General features: G+C 41.0%; 1 protein-coding gene across 1 annotated transcript in view; it reads right to left on the reverse strand.

The window, feature by feature from the left end:
* kmt2d (lysine (K)-specific methyltransferase 2D) overlaps positions 1-22,367 on the reverse strand; it is a 37,642-nt gene that overhangs the window by 12,470 nt on the left and 2,805 nt on the right. The window contains exons 2-35 of the mRNA XM_079588545.1: positions 21,555-21,637; positions 21,061-21,172; positions 20,579-20,781; positions 19,153-19,262; positions 18,887-19,049; positions 18,629-18,800; positions 18,398-18,512; positions 17,509-17,690; positions 17,133-17,290; positions 16,444-16,593; positions 13,988-14,808; positions 13,745-13,879; positions 12,238-12,351; positions 12,029-12,133; positions 11,765-11,946; positions 11,507-11,671; positions 10,972-11,081; positions 10,848-10,889; positions 10,587-10,757; positions 10,206-10,391; positions 10,002-10,118; positions 9,090-9,353; positions 8,930-9,001; positions 8,764-8,850; positions 8,512-8,676; positions 8,329-8,359; positions 8,007-8,245; positions 7,766-7,839; positions 7,602-7,652; positions 5,906-7,513; positions 5,647-5,814; positions 2,800-2,927; positions 850-2,687; positions 641-764 (exon numbers count right to left, since the gene is read on the reverse strand). Of these exons, the coding sequence (XP_079444671.1) occupies positions 641-764; positions 850-2,687; positions 2,800-2,927; positions 5,647-5,814; positions 5,906-7,513; positions 7,602-7,652; positions 7,766-7,839; positions 8,007-8,245; positions 8,329-8,359; positions 8,512-8,676; positions 8,764-8,850; positions 8,930-9,001; positions 9,090-9,353; positions 10,002-10,118; positions 10,206-10,391; positions 10,587-10,757; positions 10,848-10,889; positions 10,972-11,081; positions 11,507-11,671; positions 11,765-11,946; positions 12,029-12,133; positions 12,238-12,351; positions 13,745-13,879; positions 13,988-14,808; positions 16,444-16,593; positions 17,133-17,290; positions 17,509-17,690; positions 18,398-18,512; positions 18,629-18,800; positions 18,887-19,049; positions 19,153-19,262; positions 20,579-20,781; positions 21,061-21,172; positions 21,555-21,603 (8,411 nt within the window). The 5' untranslated portion in view covers positions 21,604-21,637. The remainder of the gene's footprint in view (positions 1-640; positions 765-849; positions 2,688-2,799; positions 2,928-5,646; positions 5,815-5,905; positions 7,514-7,601; positions 7,653-7,765; positions 7,840-8,006; positions 8,246-8,328; positions 8,360-8,511; positions 8,677-8,763; positions 8,851-8,929; positions 9,002-9,089; positions 9,354-10,001; positions 10,119-10,205; positions 10,392-10,586; positions 10,758-10,847; positions 10,890-10,971; positions 11,082-11,506; positions 11,672-11,764; positions 11,947-12,028; positions 12,134-12,237; positions 12,352-13,744; positions 13,880-13,987; positions 14,809-16,443; positions 16,594-17,132; positions 17,291-17,508; positions 17,691-18,397; positions 18,513-18,628; positions 18,801-18,886; positions 19,050-19,152; positions 19,263-20,578; positions 20,782-21,060; positions 21,173-21,554; positions 21,638-22,367) is intronic.

A 22,367-nucleotide genomic window follows, 5' to 3' on the forward strand; every position in this document is an offset into this window, starting at 1 on the left:
CCAAATTATTCTAATTATACTGAAAAACTGGAGAGCCAATCTTTCTACTTTATATGACTATTAAAAGTGTATTGTATCACTCAAAATGTCAATTTGGCACATGTATAACAATTTCCTGATTTAAACAGGAAAAATTGGCCTAAACATACTAAATATTAAACATTATTTCAAGGACTTTCCAGTTTCCAGGTCCAATACCCTCAAATTCAAGGACTTAATGTGGGGACACATTTCAAGGGAGAGCAAGATTACATCGTGTTACCTTGTAAGATACATTGTTACAGTTTTACACACGTGAACGTCATGGCAACGTACAACAAAGTACCTCACGCGGGGGAAATACTTGACGTAACGCGTAAATGCACGTAACTAAAGTAAATCAAGCAAGCTAGTATGCATTGGCCACGAAGTGTTGATGAAATAACACATTAGTGGACTGGAGGGAATAATACGGAATGTTTTCCAGAAAACTTCTTTCACAAAATAAATTAAAGCACTTTTTTTCAGATTCACAAATTTTAAAGGATTTCAAAGACCCGTGGGAACCACTCTCTAAAAAGTAACATTTCATACTTTCAATTTTACATCCATAACAGTAGAACTGATCAAGAATTTGTGTTAATAAAGAAAAAAACGGTACCTATTCATTCCAGGTGGTACACCTATTGGATCTTGAGCCAACACCCTCTTAATTCCTTTCAGCGCAACCATTTTAGCCTTCGCAATGGGATCCATTATGTCATCTGTCATGAATTTATCAAGCTCTGAGAATAAATAATATTTATAACATCAAATACATTTTTTGGATAAAAAAAATGGGAATAAACAGTTAAACTCATTTCAACACACCTTTATCTGGGAAATAGTTGCTGGCCAAGTTCTGCTGTTTAACGATATGAGGTGGTGGTGCCGTCTGTTGCTGAGGAGTAATACCAGGATGAATTCTGCCAGGTTGTCCACCTCGTAAAATACCTTGCTGCTGTCCCATTGCTGCATGGGGAGGTGAAGGAATTGCAGCACCAATTAACCTCTGCTGCTGTTGTGGTAACACATGAGGTGGCCTCGGCACCATACCTGCTTGAGGCACAATGCCCTGGGATGGATGGTGGTGCTGTGGCATCATAATTTGATTTGGCCCCTGAGGAGGCTGTTGCTGATTCTGAATGTTGTGAAGTTGACTACCAATCCCTCCCTGTAGAGCACTTAAATGCTGCTGCTGCTGTTGTTTCTGAAGCTCCTTCTTTTCATGCTCCAAAAGATCTTGTATTAATAAAGGTAGTTCACTAGCTTCCAAAGAGCTTTCTACTTTGTCTAGATCTTCTGCTGTAGAGTGGTGACCAGAATCTGGCAACCCAAGTGGATCATTGCCCAGGTCTGGATGTGGTGCAGTTGGTGGATAGGACAGTGTATCTGCTTGGCTGGGAAGAGGAAACGGTATACCACCTAAACGGACGGTGTTCAAAGAAGCAGTTGCGGTCTCTGGTTGATTAGAGGCTTTTGTTCCACTGAGCAAAACCGACACAGTTTCACTGAGGTCATCTTTAACTGAAGCTTGTCCTGACTGTGGTTGTTCAACCAATCCCTTCCCTTCAAGTTTTACAGAGGACAGTCTAATGGAATCAGAGGACTCTACTTTTGGAGTATTGGTAGTAGATGAACTCTCAGTCTTTAAAGGTGGTTGAGTGGACGTTGTGTGCGTGACCCGACAAGCTAAATTGACTCTTGGTTTCTCTTCAACCTTGATTTCTACATTAGCAGAAGACCCTGGTCCTTCCCCCTCTGCTTCCACAAGTCGCAACTGGTCAGAAAAAACATCTTTGGGATCACCCTGATCAAGCTCAGGGTCAGTGTATGCCAGCAAATCAAATTCATCACTGTTGAGCAGATCATCCAAATGAGGATCATTGGTCTCAAGATTGTCGAGGTTTCCCAAATCATCATCAGCTTTATCAGGATCAAGGTCAAGAGTAGCAAGATCATCATCCTCCACTCCGGTTTCTGCCACTGTATCACCCAACCCTTTGGAAGCAAAGGCATCCTCTAGGTCAGACTCAGGTAGGTCAACTGGATTCACAACAGTCTGTTGACCTCTTATTGTACTTGTTTGAGGTTGAAGCTGTTGAGTAGTAGTGTGAGAAATGGGCGTTTTAGGTGTAGTAGTTGGCACCTGTTGCGGCTGTAGCTGAGACTGAGGAGGGGGTACATTGCTTTGCTGTTGCATTAATAAGTCCATACCACCCTGCTGTAACCCAAGTCTGGGATCACGCATCCCCTCCGCTGAAGCATTGAGAGATGGGGGTAAGTTCTGCTGAACAAAAGCAGCATTCATTTCCTGCTGTGGAAGAAACATGCGTTGTCTGGGTAAAGGTGGCCTTTGCATAAACTGAGGACCCAGTGACATCCTCTGGGAATTATGCCTCAACTCTATAAACTGAGGTGGTGCTCCCGACACATGGCTTTGTACACCTTCTGCGCCAGTGCCTGTGACCCCTGTCAAAGGATTAGGGATATTCTGCATGGACTGCATGTTGAGAGAATTGTTGGTGAGTTGAGTATTAAGGTGCTGCCTTGGAACGGCTTCGATCATAGATGGTTGCGGGAACCTCCGCGGAGCACCTTGGTTTTGCCACTGTGCAGGGAATAATGGACGAGGATACATCCCCTGAGAAATATTGGGCCCAGCTTGCCTACATAAAAAGGCGCAGATTAAAAAAATGTTCATTGTGAAAGTAACGTTTACAAGGACTGTGTAAAATCACAGAGTAATCGAAACCAGTTGCATTTTTCAGCTCATTGTACCTTAATGCACTGGGCTCCATAGTTGCTGGTGTCCCAGGAAGAGGTGGGCGGCAAAGCTTTTCATCCATTGCTCCCATTGGCAGAGGCATCCTGCTGCTAAGGGCTGCCTGAGCAACCACAGCTCTGTCCTGATGGATGTAAGGTGATGTTATGCCAACTAACAAAACACTTTTGGCAGTTTGGGCTAAACAATCAATCGAAATAAATGCACTATGCCATATAATATATATTTTGCAATATTAAATATTTTTTTAGTTATTATATTGTTATTTTTTAGTCATACTGTTATATAACATTGTTTTGGGCCAAATTAAGCATCCCTACAAACAAGCACAGCAAACTGGAGCATTAAAAAACTAACAAATCATGTAGCCATAGATTACCATTAGAGATGCACCGATATGATATTTCTCAGCCAAAACCCGATTATTCAGAATGATATCATCAGCCTATACCAATAGTTTGGTTATTCTTATGGAAAAAAAATCTCTCTCAAATAATGCCGAAAAAACCCTCTCATTTGGTACACTATAATATTAGAGGTTAAAATTAACAACAGAGCTATTATATTCTAATGCTATTTATTTCCAGATAAATATATTTAGCCTACACTAAAATAAAAGCTGAAACGTATGTATACAACTCAGTTACACAAGGTAGTTTTCAATAACACTTGTCTTCATGGCAAATTTATTCAAACATACATATATAATTAACAGTAAAAAAATGTTTTAAAGCTAACTAACAAACGGATGACTTTCCTGAGGTAAATGCAACATTAAAGGGATACTTCACCTCTGGAAAGATGGATGTGTATTTAAAATGGGTCATTTATGTAGTAGTAGAAATGTGAAATTATTTTTGAATTTGGAGCCTTCTAAACGCCAGAAAATAAATGTTTGGCTTATGGGGATGAAAGACAACAACTCCCAGAATGCACTTGCTTCGCTGCCCTAGGAGGCCACTCCCAAGCCACGCCTACTGCAGTTAAACAACAAGGCTAGGCTACTAGTGAGTCTCCGTGATGAGTCTGCCTGGGATTTTGCGATCGCCCAAAATGTCTAGGATTCCGCTTTTGCATTCTACAGTCGCCATTCATCATGTTTACTGTGGCGAGCAGGATGAGGCTAGGGCCGCGGGAGAACGGCGCGAGGCCGGTGGCATGATTACTGATGAGCGACACCTGTGAGATGCACCGGTCTCGTATATCTCTTAGCGTTCATGTAAACACTACATTCAGATTCACCAATCGGAATGAATTCAGTTAGATTGAAACAAAAGGTGTGCATGTAAACAATGAATGGCGACTGCAGAAAGCAAAAGCTGAATCCCGGACATTTTGGACGACCTCGATGGCCGGACATGCTAAATCCTGAAGTTTTCCTTTAAGTGATAGATCACAAGATGTCAAGATGTTATTGACATCTTTCTACGGTTGAAACACTGATTGAGTGATTACATGAGACATGATTAGGGCTGTAATCTCCCTAGTCGATTTATAGGTCGATTAAATTTCTTTAAAAAAATTACCAAATTTGAAAGGTGAGATTTTGTTTAATACCAAAAGTGACCCAAAAGTAAGCTGGTCTGTCCTGTCTGTCAGCGCGTGTCCGTGTCCTCTCAGCTCCGCGATATATTTTTCGCTGCGCAGTTGTCTAAATTATGTTGTACATTCCTCAACAGTTCTTATGCTGATATTTCTAGTTGACATAGTACTATTTTCAGAAATCATAGGCTATGATATTGCGCAGGTGCACGTGATGCAACGCTGTCAGAGGCGACAGACTCGAGTGTGTCATTTCAGTGTAAAATTCAGGCGCTAGTTCTATCCAGACTGGACTATTGTAATGCTCTCCTGGCTGGTCTCCTAGCTTGCACTGTCAAACCTCTGCAACTGATCCAAAATGCTGCAGCTAGAGTGGTCTTCAACGAGCCGAAGAGAGCACACGTCACTCCTCACGAAATTGCACTGGTTGCCGGTTGCCGCTCGCATCAAATTCAAGTCACTGACGTTTGCCTACAGAACAACCACTGGCACTGCTCCCTTGTACCTGAACTCATTACTTCAGACTTATGTGCCATCCAGAAACTTACGCTCTGCAAGCGAGCGGCGTCTTGTGGTGCCATCTCAAAGAGGCACAAAATCTCTCTCTCGGACCTTCACCATGACTGTTCCCTGCAGGTGGAATGATCTGCCTAACTCAGCCAGAGCTGCTGAGTCCGTTGCCATTTTTAAGAAACTGCTGAAGACGTATCTTTTTCGGCAGCACATGATCCAGTAATACTAACACTTTCTTCTCTATTCTAACTAAAAAAAAAAAAATTGTGTTGGATTGTACTGTAAAGGGTCATAGCACTTACATACTGTTGTCCTACTGCTAGTTTAATTGCTTCTATTGTTTCTCATTTGTAAGTCGCTTTGGATAAAAGCATCTGCTAAATGAATAAATGTAAATGTAAAATAATTAGGTCAAAAACTATTTAATATACTGCAAATAGCCTACTAGTTTTCTATGTTTATTTATAATTAATTTAAGCGGACAAGGCTACCAAGTACTGCGCAGCTAATGAACGTTTTTTTCCGCCCCCTAACTCAACACAAGATTTTCTTCACACACAGTGCGAGTTGCAATCAGTCATGTTTTACCGCACCCTTATGATTGACAGGATACATCTTGATCGGCACTGATCATCGTCTCTTTTTAAACAATCGGCCAATGGCTTTTAATAAAAAAATAATAGCTTTTATCTGCTGTTACTGATTGTTGGCCAATACATCGGTGCATCTCTAATTACCATTTCATCAGATTCAATAAAAAACATTCAATATTAATTCAATGTCAATACCTGAGGGTAAGGAGGTGGTGCTCGCTGGCTTTTGTCTTGCTGAAAGGCCGGCATTTCCCCGCTTGGCCAATTCTGAGCAGGATTACTCACCGCAGGTGCTTCCTTCTCTTGGCGAAGTGAGTTTCTCTGCATTTTTTGTCTTATCAAAAACTCTCTTAATCGCTGCCTCTGTGGTACAGAAAACAAAACAAAGTTAATTAAAAAAAAATCTACCCAAAACTCTTTTTAAATGTGCACATCTAATTGGTGTCTACTTTACCTGTCTGTGCTTTTCTAACTCGCATGGACTAAGGCTCATGAGAGCTGGATCCTGTCCAGCTGACAGGTCTGACATATCCTGCGTCCCTGGCATGTTGGGTAAATGTGGAGCATCTGTTGGCCGAACAGTTGTTTCTTGGTTTCCAGGTTGAAGTGCTATTCTTGAGTTAAAATCAGAACCCATTGGTTGCTTCTGGGATTGTGGCTGCTGGAGATGGACCTGAGCTTGCTGAGAAGTCATCATCTGCTGCTGGCCAACTATTTGTTGTTGGCCCATTTGAAGCCCTACACCAGGACTACAGCTGAAAGCAGAGGGTTTTCCAGAAAGTGGATCTGCTACTGAGGGTGAGCAGGGAGGTTGCTGGCTAGGATGAGGTGAGCCTCTAAAGGGGGAGTTACCTTCTGGTGCTACCGAAGATGGGCGAGGAGGTTTATGCAATGAGGCAAAAGGATCTCTGGACTGAGGTCGTGAAGGTGGGCGGGAGTAAGGGTCAGGTGACTGGAAGCGTGGAGTGGCTGGCGACTGCACAGAAAGCATTTCATTGGAAATGGCTCCTGGTGTGAGAGGTGACTGAGAACTGCCTTGCGACTGAGGACTGGAAGGCAGTCTTGAATATGTTTCTTGCTGAGGCGCAGGAAGCCTTTGGGGTAGAGGAGAGGAGCCATCACCCGATTGAGGTCGCGGTGTGAGAGGCTGGGTGTAAGGGTCAGAGAAAGTGGAGGGAGATTGGCGGTAGCTCTCAGAAGGATGATGATTAGGTGAGGCACCCGGAGGGTGTGAAACAGACAAGCCACCTGCATCCCCCTGATGCATACGAGGTGTCATGGGGGCTTTGAATAACCCATCTCCAGAGTCCAAACTAGCAGGAGAACCAGAGCTAAGGTCTTGTCTGCCAAAGGAAGAACGTGGAGATGGGGCATTCATTTCTGCCCTATTTGGGCCCACCCCAGCAGGTGAAGAAGCTATTGCAGGTTGAGAAGGAGATGAAGTATGATCTTGTCGGGCAGCTCCATGCTGGCCACGGTAAGGGTCGCCACAATGGGTTGTATGAGGTGGTGAGAACATCTGAGAATCTCCAGGCCCACCAGGCCTAGGTCGAGGACTCTCAGGTAGACCTAAGGCCTCCTGAGAGGGCTGCTGAGGTTTGGGGATCTGCTGTTGTGATCTAAAAAATGGGTCAACCTGCTGGGCCCTGCGAGGAGTCCCTGGTTGCATGTCAAGGGAGCCGAAACTGGCTGGCCGTCCCTGAGTAGCACCCTGTGAGCCAGGCATAGGATATCCTGAGGAAGAGGCTGGCAAGGGGCTGGAAGAAGGCTGCGAGTATGGGGTGGATGGCTGAGACTGAAGGTGCGGAGACTGAGAGGGAAGTTTAGAAAATGGGTCTGTCTGCAAATCAGCTGAGCAAGGAGTCTTGAGGGGTCCATCAGGAAAAAAGGCTGAAGATGCAGAGTCTGGGGCATGGGGGTAAGGACTCTCAGCAGAGCTCGGCTGGGAGGGAGTGGATACAGAGCCTGAGGGTGGAGGAATTTGAAGGTGCAGATTAGGGCGCTCGCCTTTAATACGGCCAGGCTCAGTTTTGATAGGCCGACATACTTGACTCTCAGCCTGCTGTTGAGAAGAATAAAGAAACAAATTTACAATTACAATGCAAACACATCAAATGATATACAGTGCATTTGTAGAGATTGTCACTTACCTTCTGTGCCTTGTTTATTCTCTGAGCAGCCCTATTATCTTTGGCCTTTTGCTGAAAGGAAAAGGGACAAGTGGTAAACAAATGAAATCTGTTAAGAGGACAAAGACAGTGCTTTGACCTATAAGTACCTATAAGTTACACTATAGGTTCAAACTAGCACCTACCAAATAAGGAACCTTGTCTGCAGCTGATACCTTCCTCCAAATCTTCATTATTTGTTTGCAGCGACTTGCCCAGTCTATGGAAAGAAAGGAAATTATGAAGCAGACCTAACAAATCTTCAGTCATGTAAGCCCTTCTGATACCTCCATATTTTTAGGAGTAAAACTATTACTACGTTAAAGTGGAATTAGCAGGTACACCTTCTATAACACTTTAACATTCAAAAGTCATTTTAATACTAACCAGGGTAGTCCTGTTTGAGACTAGGGAAGTTCAGGTTAGCATATAATACAGGAGAGATGGTAGATAGATTTCCCAATTCCTCATCCTTCTCCCAACGCTGCAGACTGCGCTGATTGTAGGAGAGGCCATCACCTTCCTGTTCAGTAGGAGTTGGAGGAGTGGAAGGGGTGGCTGGAGTGGATGGTGTTGCCCATGGACTTTCCTCATCCTGATCTGGACTGAAAAGACCCCCTCGATCACTGGAGATGAGAAAAATATAGTAATATAAATGAGGTCAAATTCATAAGAGGACAAAAGGGAGAAGGCAAGGAAAAAAGCTTACCGTATGTCGAAAAAGGGGGACTGGGAGAGACCTGAAAAAGAGTCCATGATACCAGTTGAGGGGAGTGCGCCAGATAAGGAAGCACCTGTAGTTAAATCATGGTGCATTTTTAAGTGTATACATGTATAACAAATCTAACTTGTATAACATCTTAAGTGAAAAAAGTTACAATTCTGCCCATACCTGGAAGGAGGTTTCTTTGAGGGAAACCACTTAAATTTGGATCACTCTCCTGAACAGGCTTAATGCTAGGCTGCAGGGGCCCACTCACAGAGCTCACTTCAGTAGGTCCAAGTACTTTGCGGAAGAACTGCTCAGAATCCTGACTTTCTAGTCCCCGAGGGAGATCTGGTGGGTGAAAAGGGTGGTATTTTCAGTAATACAACTTTTCATGACAACAGGTACATCACTTGTTTTGTTGATTAAAGTATTTACCTTCATTCTTCTGTATGTCAGACCCTTGTGCATCACCTGAGCTCTGCTCCGTGTTGGAAAGTTGCCCAATTACTCCTGGCACTACTGCTACAAAATGTTGTGCAAGTTAAATATTATGTTCTGAAAACAATCATTGCTAATATATCAAACTACCACAGCTTCCTACCTGAAGGCTTGGATCCCTCACCCTCTTGCTTTAGTTCCATGGGAAGACCAGTCAGCCTGACTGTGGCTTCAACTGTAAGAACAAAAAAAAACAACTGTTTAAATCTATGCCACATCTAGCTTTATTACTCTTAAACACTAACATTAACGTAGTGTCTTACCTGGTTCAGAGGCTGTATTTCTGGCCCCATTCCCAGGGAGAGGAGGTCTCTGAATGCCCTGCGTATGTCTTTGGGTTGGAGGAGCAAGAAAAGCTCTCTTACTCTGATCGAGCAATGTCTTGCCAAAGAAAGCCTCCTGTAGGTATGCAGGAAACATGTCCTCCAACTTGCTCTTCTTTCTGCCCCTGCGCTTCTTGGCTTGCTCACCGTCTCCCTCTGCAGTCTTTGCCTCTGGGACATCGAGTGGTATGTCAGGATGAGGTCCTACATGAATAAAATCTGACTGTTAAAATTACTGAAGTTATATGAAGGTTTGGTGAACGCTTTGAGTTCACACTGCACTAAGAAACATTTTAAACATACTAAAGGGTGCTTGACTAAAATTTAAAACTCAATTTATACTTCCCCAAACAACAACAAATGGTTTGCATGACACTGATCACTTTACTAAAAGCTAATACGCAGTGTACTGTCTTTAACATCACTGAATTTAACAGATTCATTTTTTTCTATTAAAAGTTGAAAAGATCAAAGAAACATTTTATTCTAAGAAAACTGCCAGAGGACTGTAACACGTGCAAAATTATGACCATAACATTTTATTTGCAGATTTGTACTTCACTGTTCAGATTTCCTGAGTGTTTCGATGGAAGGCATTTAGAATATATTTCATAAAAAGGAACTGAAAGACATTTTTTGTGGTCAATAATGACTGACAGTCCCAGACAGTCAAGGGAGTTGCACCCACAGACTTTTTTGTAGTAGTTGGCAAGGACATTAGCATTTTGTGTTGAAAACTATACCAGTATGCTTAAAACATTCCAAGACTCAACACTTATCCAACAAAACTCAACAATCATTAGACGCTGGTGTTTGCTGTGGCAGTGTGAAGGCCAATTTGGACACACTTGCCTTCCTCAAGTTTCGCTTCAGCTGCTTGACCTTCAGGAACAGCATCACCAGAGGCAGACAGACTCCTCCTCATTCGAGTGTGACACTTCCTTTGCCTGACCATGAAGCCTCCAATCCCTAAAAGTGAAAAATCACTTTATTACCACTTTCTTTCAAAGCACAGAACACTGATACAAATATTAGGAAACAAAACGGCTTAGTGACCTGGTCTGTATGGTTTCCGCTTTCTCTTCTTTCCATCATCACTCTCTTCTACTCCTCCTTTGAGAGTTTCACAGTCAGCCATGCCCTCTATACCCCCATCTGTCCCAGTTTCTCTGTCCACTCCATCCCTGTCTGGGCTCCCAGGTGCTTCCAGCTTGGGCTCACATTCCATCGCTTCTGCACCTCCTATAACAATTTCAGTTATATTGTTTGCATTCATAATCAATCACAACACTGATTTATTTACACAATGTTCGAGGAAAACAGCCTGAAGAGTTCTTTAAGTATTTATAAACATTGTACCAGCGTTCATTTGCAACGAAGACACAAATAATTGGTCACATACAGTATAAAAACAATTCAACTTTGTAATAAACTGACCTTTCCCCTCATCACCATCTGCATCACCTTCTTTCAGCTCATCAATACACATGGTGCCCAGTCGGGATCGGCGCTGCCTGCGCTTGTGCAGGGGTGACATGGAGATGCTTCGCAATAAAGACATGCCAGTCTCTGTTAGCCAGACACCCTCCAGACGATAAAACTGTGGCTCTGAAGCAAGCGGATGGAGAAACAGATAAAGTCAGATAAAGAAAGCAAATAGATGAAAGCCTGACACCTAATTATCAAACATACACATACCTGGATCTTTCATTTTGAAAACCGACATCATAGGAGACTCCACTAAGAGAGATAGATAAAGGTTATTATTTTGTGAAACCCACTAATGAAATGAACTTCTAATCAAATCTATCACGAAACTCACCAATAGGCCTTGGGACATATGGAGTGCAGGCTGTACAGGCAAAGCCTTCATCAGATGCTTGTTCAACCTCATCCTCAGTGTAAAGACTCTCACATACAGCATGAACCCATCTACGAAAGACAAAACATGTCTCATGCTCACTAAGGCTTTTACAAAAAACAGAAATATTGTGAACTATTATTTTCTGTAAAGTGGCATTTCTATTTAAATGCATATTAACATTTAATTTATTCCTGTGATGCCAAAGCTGTTTCACATGCTTTGTCACAGGCAAAGAGGAGAGCAGAATAGTTTGAAATCGAGGGTTTAAAGTTTGTCGATTGAGTATTATAGCGTTTGCCTTTCCTATTAACAATAATATGAATGCAAACGCTATAATACTTTTTCGTATACCGTATACTTTCTTTGTTTAACAGTTCTGTCTATATTAACATATATTAGACAGAACTGTTAAACAGAGACCAACTAATGAAGATGGAGAATGGGAGCTAGGATTGTCCATTATTAATATAATATGATCCAGTTCCTGACTGACCTGTCACAGTGCTGACACTGCAGAAGTAGCTCCTCCTCCATGAAGTTCTCACGACACACAGGACATGTTACCAGGCTGGCGCAAGGGCCGCAGTGATTGTAGTTATTTTGCCACTCACAGTGGAACCCAGGGGAGCTAGCACCACACTGCATACAGCATACACACCTGAAGGGGGGTAGATCAATGGTTCGGTTACCACATTTTCTCTTTGGGCTCCCAACTGTCACATATAATAACTGTACGGAGGCAATGACACACCATTTGCACTTCCAGCCTCCCTTAGGCACAGTCTGTAAGGGTGGGTCCAAGCAATAAGTGTGATAGCTGACATCACAGTCGTCACAAAGCAGCAATCGGGCAGGATCTGAAGCCTTCCCACACACCTCGCACACAATGCACTCAAGACAACGCCAGCCTTTTCTTAGCATCATCTTGGTGATCTATAGAGGAGAAATCCAAATAAAGAAATGAGGATCTGTGCATAAAGAGGGTCACCATACAGAATAGAGTTCAAAAGCTTACCTTGCTGTTCACACAGTATGGATGATAACACTGTGCACACTGAGCACAGGCTAAAAGCTGGCCCTCCACACCTTGTCCAAAACTACCACACACTACACACATGTCCTGTTACACGCAAAAAGAGACAAATTATAGTCATTTATGACACTGATTTTTATAGGAATTTGAAAGAATAATAAGAACAATAATGAATAATGAAAGAGTCGTACCTGCTGCAGGACAAACTTATCGGTGTTGGAGAAAAGTACCACAGTATTTTGCATGGTGTCATCTTCCTCCTCATCTTCTTCTTTGCTTAGTCCAGTCTCTGCAGTCATGCTTAGCTGTAAATATTATAGATGCATTTAATTTAAACTTTTTGTTTAGCACAAAAGGTAAAAGCTGTTTCAAAGATTTACAGTGCATTTTGTATCAGTCAACATCTCCTATTTATGGGAATTCTGACATAACGTGAGCACTATTAAACTGTTACAAATAGAGATTGATCGGCTGGTGACCGGAATTGGTCGATTTTCACGTGATCGGCCATGACCGGCGACCGGCTGGTCAGTCTGACATTATTTTATGCCGGTCAAATGCACTCGGGCGCCGTATGATTAAAATCGCACAGCATCAGCATCACACGTGCACACGGACCGCACATGTAGGAAACCTCGTGAATTACGGCCGTTTCACACCGCGAGTGGCACGTGAGCAGTGTATATTTTTTTCTGTGTCAACGCAATTATTGATTAACATTCACGCCGGAAAAAGTACGCAGAGCAGGAGCAGAAGCAGCTCATGAGCGTCAAGCAGGAGCGTCGCGTGAGCAGCAGTGAAGCGGGGGTTTCGGCGCCGAGTCTATTTTTGCTGCGCTGCTCACGCTCAATTAAAGTGAAAGCACACTTTTGATGGACGAAATAAATATGATTTCACACAAAAAGTGCCCAAAATGCACAGAATTTGCATGTCTAGTGTGTTTTAACAAGAACTGGAGTAGGCTACGTCAGAAAAGAAAATGAACACTCAAAAATATTTGTAGAAAAACTACCCATTTAAACTTGTTTTAATTATTCAGTTTGGATAAAAGTATACTGTGTTTTATTTAAAAAAAAATATATAGAAAATAAATATTTGTGTGTGCTGTAAAGTGGTTAGAAAAAATTTAATTGGAATCGGCCTAGAAAATTGTAATCAGTCCATCTCTAGTTACAAAGAAAAGGCTATATGGCTAAATCAAAATTCTATGACTGTTTTAATGCCACATTAAAAAATAAATAAAGTACCGGTAATCAGTTGTCTTAGTACTATTTAGTACTAAACATTTTGAATTAGCTTTCCGTTTTTAAAATTTTTAGCAGAAGTTTTAGTCATTTTGCTAAAGGCTTTTGTAATTTTCATTTTTAATTATAATAAGCTTAAATAAAGTTATTTAAATTTTAGTAACTTTAGCATTTTATTATTTAAACTCATGTCATATAATTGCCATGGCAAAATCTTTAGTTTTTAGTTTAATATTTATATTTTTATTTCCATTAATAAAAAATATTTAAGAGATTATTTAGTAACACTGGTTGTAATGGTTTTAGAATAATACATATTGCTAAATCAAAATACTTTGTTTTTTAACCAGGGCACTAAAATGTTAACCAATGAACAACATGAGTTTACATTAAAATGCCTTACAACACTAGTAAAAGAAAAAAGAAGGGATTGCAGATGAAGTGAAGAGCTTACTATAAAGGCGTCAATACAAGAGGCCATTGCTTTGAGACGTGACCGCCCACGCCCTCTTCCACCACCGCTGCTGCCACCGCTGCCGCCACCGCCACCTCGTGGCCGCCGTTTCCCTGGGAAACCACTGCCTCTGCCCTGAAGGGTCAAGAAATAAATTTATGAGCATCAAACTTAACTGCTCTTGGACTAGTGGAGAACCTTAATCAGAATTCAATTTCATGCAGAAAAAGTTTAGAGACTGACATCCACCTGCTTTACCCGTGAGCGTCCAGGAGAACCCCTACGCTTCACTTTCTCCCCATCGGGCTTCAGCGGATCAAATGGCAACGAGTCCTCGGTTTCGGTGAGCAGCGAATCAGAACGGGTCCTGCCAGCTGGCACCAGGCTGAGTTCCATGGACAGCATCTGAGAGTCTGCCTCAGCCGGCGAGCCAAGGAAACCGCTGCTGCTCTCGTCACCATGGCTAATGTTTGATGTCTCATCGAGGACCAGCTCGGGCTTCATATCTTCTTGCATTTCCTTCCTGGATTGATCATCTTCTCCCTGACTCTCATCTTTGAGGAGGGACTCATCTAAGGATTCCTCCAACCCCTGCTCATCCTCCTCTTCCTCATCCTCAGACTGGCCCATTCTGTCATCGGTGTCAGATGCAGGGGGCATTTCTGTCTGAGGAGCATGTGGAGGAGTCCTGTCTATTGACCCTTGCCGCGTCTCAGATCCCATGTCCTCCAAGTCCATCGCAACTGGCTCTGCTTCTTCCAAAACAGGGAGTGTGATTTGAGAAGATTGAGAACACAGGCTTGACGGAGGCTTTGTTTCAATGGAATCCACTGTAATGTCCACCTCGGTCTCTGTTTGATGAGGCTTGTCTTGCCCTTGCGACTCCTGCCTTTCTATAGGAATCTGGGATACATCAGGTTGGGCTTCCTCTATAATGTCAGGGACAGGGCTGTCTGGGCTATCCTTCATAGGAGGGTCCTGAGTGTCCTTTGATTTTTCCTCAACTGCCTCTGTAACCACTGTTTCACTGGTACTCTCCTCCTCTTTTTGTTTTTCATCCATATCTATAGAAGACAACAAGCATAAGAAATACAAACATAAAAAAAAATCTCTTAAAGGGAACCTATTATGGAATTTTTAAATTTACCTTTCATGTAGTGTGTAACATAGATCTAAGTGAACAAAAACATCCTGCAAAGTTTGAAATATTAAAGTGCACCGTATATAAAGTTATTGTCTTTCAAAAGTAAGAGTCGACTCGGAGTCATTTTTATGAATCGTTAGAAGACCGAAGCTTTTTCTCTGACTAGATGACGTCAACTTGTCAAGTTATTTGAATACGATACGCCCACTTATTGCGCTCCAAGGCCAGGGAAAACATCATGGCGACGAGACACTGTGTTCTGAAGTGCGACTCAAAAGCCAATTTTTTTCATCTGCTGAAGGAGGAGCATTTGAAGACTAAGTGGCTACAATTCATATATACAACTATACCACAGAAGTATAGTCCGAGCCTTGTGCTTTGTTCGCGCCATTTTGAAGACGATTGCTTTACCAACTTAAATGCAATCAAACTTGGATTCGCGAGCCGGCTGATATTGAAGGAAGGTTCAGTTCCAAGTGTATTTGCATCAGCTTCCTCCTCCGTATCACAACCTGTAAGTGTTATTAATAATTGTTGCTTTTATGTTTTATGTAGCATGCTTAATAATTATTTTGTTTGTTGTGTAAGCACCGTTTAGCTTCTAGGTCTTCAATGACAATTGTATTGAGATATGTGAAGTGTTTGTCGTTGTTTTCGGAGTTGTCTTAAAGAATAGAGTAATACCTCGTAGTAACGTAACTGCATTTTTTTTTTTTTTTTTGTAAAAACGTTATATTTATGCATCGGGCTAATGCAAACAAAGACTGATTGTGCTTTTACAATATGAACTCTGAGCTATGCTCGCTAACATAACATTAAAAACTAATCTTATTTTTAGTTTTTTACTACAAACTACAAAGCAGTGGACTATAATCATTATTATAACACAATTTAATTGATAAAAGCATCATTGTACTCCGTGTTAAACAATAAGTATTATCTCTGTAAACACTGCTGGGTCATCTGACCAATCGCAGATTAGCGTCACGCAAAGGAGGGGTTTGGAAAAATTAGCCGTTGAACGATTCATTTGGGAGTCGGTGAGCAAATCAGGTAAAAATAAATGCATATTATACGACAACAAAAGTGTTTTTTGACATTGCATGCCTGTAAAACTGTTGTTGGGGACTCCCTAAACAACATTAGGAACATTTTAAATGTCATAATAGGTGCCCTTTAAATACCTAATAGTCTGTAGCATGGATAACATGGAGGATTTGTGGGAACTGCAAGGAATGTTTTGTGATAGTATTGGAAGGATAAAAAAAAAAAATTGCAACAACAAAAAAAAAAAAAAAAAAAATGTTACATTGTACTTTCATATTGCAGCTATAATATTTGCAGCTTGTTTGAAAATAAAACATTAATTAAGAAAATTACTATGTATAAGTCAAAAATATAATTATATTTTTATTAAACATTGAACTATGCTGCCATTAAAATAAAAGGACCCATCAGATTACATTAAAAATAAGCATATTGCCTATTTTTGTGGCAGGGCCAGTGTAAGTGTTTGCAAGTAAAAACCTGAACTATGGTGGGTTTCAAAATTTACCTGAAACCGTAGCTAATGAAGCCTGCTGCTCTGTAGAGACCTCACTGTGCACATTAGTCTCTGTGGAGCCCTCAGCACCTTCTGGCCGTAGTTCCTCCTCTATAATGCTTTCTTTCACTTCTGCCATTCCAACCACCTCAAGCTCTGTCCCTAAAATGAAACATCAGCTCAATATCCACATCTAATATCAGTCAATAATACACAGAGAACAGAAACTAGGGCTGGGTCTCACCAACTAACCCATGATACCACATACACATTGCTATACAGAGAAAACACTGACTGCAATGCAGCATTCAGAACTGAATTAAAAGAAGCATTTTAAATTCAATTTCAATGCTCGAATTTTCAAATTTGCATTCATCAGGTACACTACTGCTCAAAAGTTTGGGGTCAGTGCCATTTTTTTAAAGAAATTAATACTTTAAAACAGCAAGGATGTATTAAATTGATAGGATAACCAGCAAAATGTAAAACCTAATGGATGATTTACAGGAATACAGGCAACAGGAATCATTCATGTTTACACTACAAATGCGATGTCACATGCAATTCTGACAACATCTGAATGTAGTTAGAAAGAAAAAAAACATTCAAAAGAACATCTTGGACCCTATTTAATCCTCATCACGAGACTCGTTTGAAAGAGCCCTTTAAAATAGTTTAAAACAGAGCATCAAAGACCATACCCAATTCCATTGGCACCTCCGAAACCGCTTTCTCGTCTACATTTGTGGATGACACCTCAGACTCGATTGGAACCTCATCTGGGATTTCTTTGCAGAGCACACAGACACATTTCTCCTCAGGAGGCCCTGACAGAGAGGCACAATCTCTGTGTACCCATCTGCGGAGGACATCAAACAAGTTACAAATATGCAAAGAGACAACTGAAAGCCAGTTTGTTTGTAACTTCATAGCAAACATTGCTTCACAATAGATAATTTTTAAAAGGTCACCTCCATTTTAGTAAACTGCTTCTTTGTACAGCACCAAACGCTCTGCTCTTGACAACGAAGCAGTTCACCTGCCTGTGCTTTATAGCAGAAGGTACAAAAAACTGACCTGTGGCAGATGGCACAGCAATGTTGGAGGGAGGCCGAGGGCTCCACGGCTTTACTGCACACACCACAGACAGAGGTGCGCCTGCGCTGGCAGCCATCGCATACTGTGTAGCTCTCAAACCACTGTTCAGAGCCAGGAAGCTTCAGCCCTCGCATGCCACAGTCAATACACACACGGCACCGCTGAAACAGACATGCAAATGAGGTCAGCCAAACCAATAGTGATATTTCACTCACAAAAATCCCATTTTCCTATTTGCCAAACATCTGTTCAAACTGATATCACCATCACACGCCACAATCACTCAAAGGGACATTATAAAAGGAATAGCACACATTTTGAACCTCCTTAGAGGCCAATCATGAAGTGTGTTTTTATGAAAAATGCGAGACGCAGGACAGTGAAACTAAAAAAAATTTGCATGCCATAAAAACGCACTAGAGAGATTTTAAAAAATATATTTTTTTTTAAAGTTTAACTTTTTAACTTGAGCACTGTGTTTTTAAAAATTCATAGCATCCGTAAGTCGTTGCAAAGGATACCAGATGTGACGGCAATGGTCAACGGTGTCCATTTAGCACGTTTACATAAAAAAAAAACTATGGAAACAGCACAGTAGAATGACAAACAAAAATTTGTTCTGTGTGAACGGCCTTTTAAAAGTGCATAGATTACATTTTATTTGAATTGAATAATGGTGGCGAGTTAAATGACAGCGATTTTCACTTTTAGGAAAACCTTGGAGGGGAATTCAAGTGGTTTCTCCACCCAATTTTGGGTATGAGAAAAGAGCAGAGCAACTATGTAAATAAACTGCACAGGTCTAATTTCTGCCTTAAATGGTGATAGATTAAGGCCATGTAAGAGTGAGTCATGAGTATAAGCTTACTTTGCACTTCCATGAATCAGGGGGCACAGAGTCCATGGCTGGCAGTAGACAGAAGGTGTGGTAGCCCTTGTCACAAGCATCACAAACCAGCATCTTCGAATCCTCTCCTGGTTGCCTGCACGTCATTAAAAAAAAAGTACACTTTTACCACAAAGTCTGTGCGAATACGGATATAAATATAGTTTTATGACATCAACTTTATAATAAGATGCAAGAAGCATTCAAACATACCTGCAGGTCTGGCAAACTTTGCACTCGGGACACTGCCAGCCTGACCGCTGAAGTGGTGTAGCACTGATTTCTAGACAGGCGTCATGATAGTGCTGCCCACAGCCCGTACAGTATAGCAAACCCGACAGGTCCCCAACAGAGTCACACACTGCACACCGTGCCTCCTCTCCGGCTGCAAATCAAACAGAGTTTGTCATCTCAAAAACGGCAAACGTTAATTTCTGATGATATCGCATATGTTCCGCTGCAATTCCGTACCAATCTCCTCTGCCTTGTCTATGTGCTCTGGACAGAGGAGCGCCAGCTGCTTCATGGACTGGAATGATCCACTCGCAGCCGAGCAGGGGAAGTGGTAGAACCGTGAGCAGCCTTCGGCCCGGCATTGGATGGTAGCGCCCATCCTTTTACAATAATCACATGGCTGAAGCAGAGATAGAAAAGTAAAAGATGGGAAAGTTAATTTGCCCGCCGTAAAGCAATATTTATGTGGTTTAATGCTTTGATAAAGGAAGCTCTCGGCCTACCCGCTGTATCCCTGAGATGACTGCCTTATCCACGTTTATCAGCACCTCACCCTCAGTCTGTTCCACTCCCTCTGACCACACTGCACACCAGTGGTGGACCCAGCAGCTCCCTGTTCCAAAAGAAGGGACATGCAATTATAACACAGCTGAGAAAGAAAAAAAGGTTTACGAGTTTTTTTCTTATCCCAATTTTGATCTTGATTATATAATAATTTTGAATTGAAATTTTTATAATTCATTTGTATTATATTATTTATAACTAATACTTAGCAATTATGTCAGTTAGAATGGGTTAAACAATAAATTAATAATTTCAAACTAATATGACACTTAATTATTTGTTTTTGTATTTCATTTAAAATAAAAATATTTCTTAAACACCTGTTACAAACACAAATACACTACCGTTCAAAAGTCAATATGCTTTTTAAAAAGAGATTACCGGTAATAGTTTTATTCAGGAAGGATGCATAAAATGGATCAAAAGTGACATTAAATACATTTATATTATAATGATACAGAAGATCTCCATTTCAAATAAATGCTGTTCTTTTTTGGGGGAAATTACTGCTTCCACAAAACTGTCAGATAATAATCAGATAAGCTTATTTTGCACCAAATCAGAATATTTCGCTTTACCATCATAGGAATAATGTACTTTTTTTTAAAGTAGGGATGCACGATATATCAGCATACATATCGGTATCAGCCGAATAGAAAATTTGGCCACGATGGTTTTGAATTGCTTGAAATATGATTGGAATCACTTCAATAAGGAAAATACAGTTAAGTGACACATGTGCAGCGCATATAGGCTACATAAAATTATAATGAGAACATTATTGTGTGCTTGGGACATGGATTTTAATGGTGAGAGTTTTGTTTTTGAAATCAGGCTCTTCAAAATTATATAAACATTTGGATTTAGATTTACCGGACAATATATCGGTTATCGGCTTTCAAATAAAAATTATTATCGGTATCAACCAAAATGTTCATATTGGTGCATCCAAAAAAAAAAGAAGTAAAAATAGAAGACGGTATTTTAATTGTAATAATATTTCACAATATAAGTGTTTTAATGTAGAGTAAAGTATGTAAAGTAGTTTAATGTAAAGTAGCCTTTGTGAGCATATGAAACTTCTTTTAAAAACATTAGTGAAAAATCCTACTGACCCTAACTTTTGAATGATAGCATGGCATAAGAATGTTACATTTTAACAAAAATCGTTGAGCTCTGTATTGTCCAAAATAGTCAAAAAAAAATATATTTTTTAATGTATTTAGAAACTATGATATTTCACTCAAACATGGAGAAAGCTTAAAAATTGGGAAGAAACTACTGTGTCTTAAAGTGTCTCACTGCAGCATTCGAACATGACAGCGATATCACTATGATTCAAACCATTTGAATTCCTAAGTGTACCTGTGTCATCAAAGAAAGATGCCAGACAGGTGGATTCAGAGAATCCAATGGAAGACAGGTCATCGTTTCCAGCTGCTGGCAGAGAGGACACAGAGGGCTCCAAGCTGGGCCGATCAGAAGAGGGTCCAAAACACCGGAGCTCCCGTTGACCATGCAGACTACGCTCCACACAGTTACACAGAGCACAGGCCCTGACAGTCTCCCTAAAAAAAACACCACCAACACAAAAAAGATGAGCAACTCCAAACACATTACTTCAACAAAACTGCTCATTGCAATCAAATGGGATGCATTAATATTCAAATTCTGTGTCATTTGACCTTGGCTGATAGATCTAAGTCTGTAAACGGGTGACTATTTTGTCTACATAACCTCATGTTCTATTTAATGAAGATAGCCTTTTCCTATAAACTGAGCTATTCAAGCATGACCTACATTTTATGCAAAGCAGCGCAAAATGCAATATTTATAGAAGGCCTTACAATGATGAGCAGGAAGTGTCCACAGTAGTGCCTGAGATGTCCTCTGCAGCAACAGGGACACTCAGTTCCCCCTCAACTTGGACGCTCTCCTTTGCAGGGGTCCCATCATCAGCTGAGAGAAACATGGTAGCCGTAAGTTAAGATGGAGCAAATATAAATGTGCCCTTTAAAAATCCCAGATGGGTAGCACTGTTCCCTCACAGGGAATTCAAGAAAAGGTCACATGCTAGAGAGGATCACCATTCAAAGATATCATTCTGGTGCTAGATTTAAGATTATTTTTTATATGCTTTGTTAAGCTATCGACAGTAATGCATCCACAAAACTGTGCATGAAAAAAAATAATGTAGTTAGTAAAACATGCACTTATAAAAGGGTTTAAATGCTATTTAAAACAGTAAAAAGACACTTGTGAACTTCAGAGTCAGACACACTTATGGCTAAAGAAAAATCATCTTATTTGTCTGGTGCATGTTTTCCTGATGATTACTAACCTGCAGTTTCTGAATCATTTTCTTCGCAGTTTGATTTCTGCTCGTCCATTCCTACTCCTGAAGAAGATCTCTATTGCAGAGATCTGAAACAGGGAGGACAGTTAGATGGTTTAAAAACAAAGTGATCGTGCCACCAAAGTAGAGCAGCATGCATGTACAAATCCAAGTTTTGCAATGATCTACAACCACAAAACCACTGTCCCATTTTATTTGAGCCTCTCAAAGGCGGTAACGAAAAAGTTGGACTGGTCAACCTCTCTCTTGATAATGCACACCATCCGATCAACTGCATTTGGGAATGTCTAGTCATTCCACAAACGCGTACTTAATGTACATAGCAGCTAATCCAGCAAAGTTCAAATTACTCCACACCTAACTACGCAAACATTAGTGTATATAGGAAAACACAAAGCAGCTGATTAAATACAAACCATGAGGTGGATTCGCGTGTTCGGTGCATTTTCTCCGTTTTGGTTAGCGCTGGCAGATAAACAACGGTTAGTGGGTTTGTTAAATTTGTCTGATCCTGCAGCTGCGTCGTTCTGCTCAGCTTACAGTAGTGCCTAGAAGCTGCTAACACGCTAGCATTCTGGCCGGGGTTAACAAACTCTATGCAAAATAGTCCATTCGCCCATCATCAAACCAGGTATTTACAGACACGTATACACAGCTCCGTTGCTTAGTGATGACCCGCGGTCAATAAAACTCTACAAATTCGTGCATAACTAAGATAACGTGTTACTTTCTTTATGTAAAACGACGCTAAAGGGAGAAACACAAAGAAAATACAACTTCCGTGTACCGCGCTTCCTG

The sequence above is a fragment of the Phoxinus phoxinus genome (genome assembly GCF_949152265.1).
Source record: "Phoxinus phoxinus genome assembly, chromosome: 18".
NCBI lineage: Eukaryota > Metazoa > Chordata > Actinopteri > Cypriniformes > Leuciscidae > Phoxinus > Phoxinus phoxinus.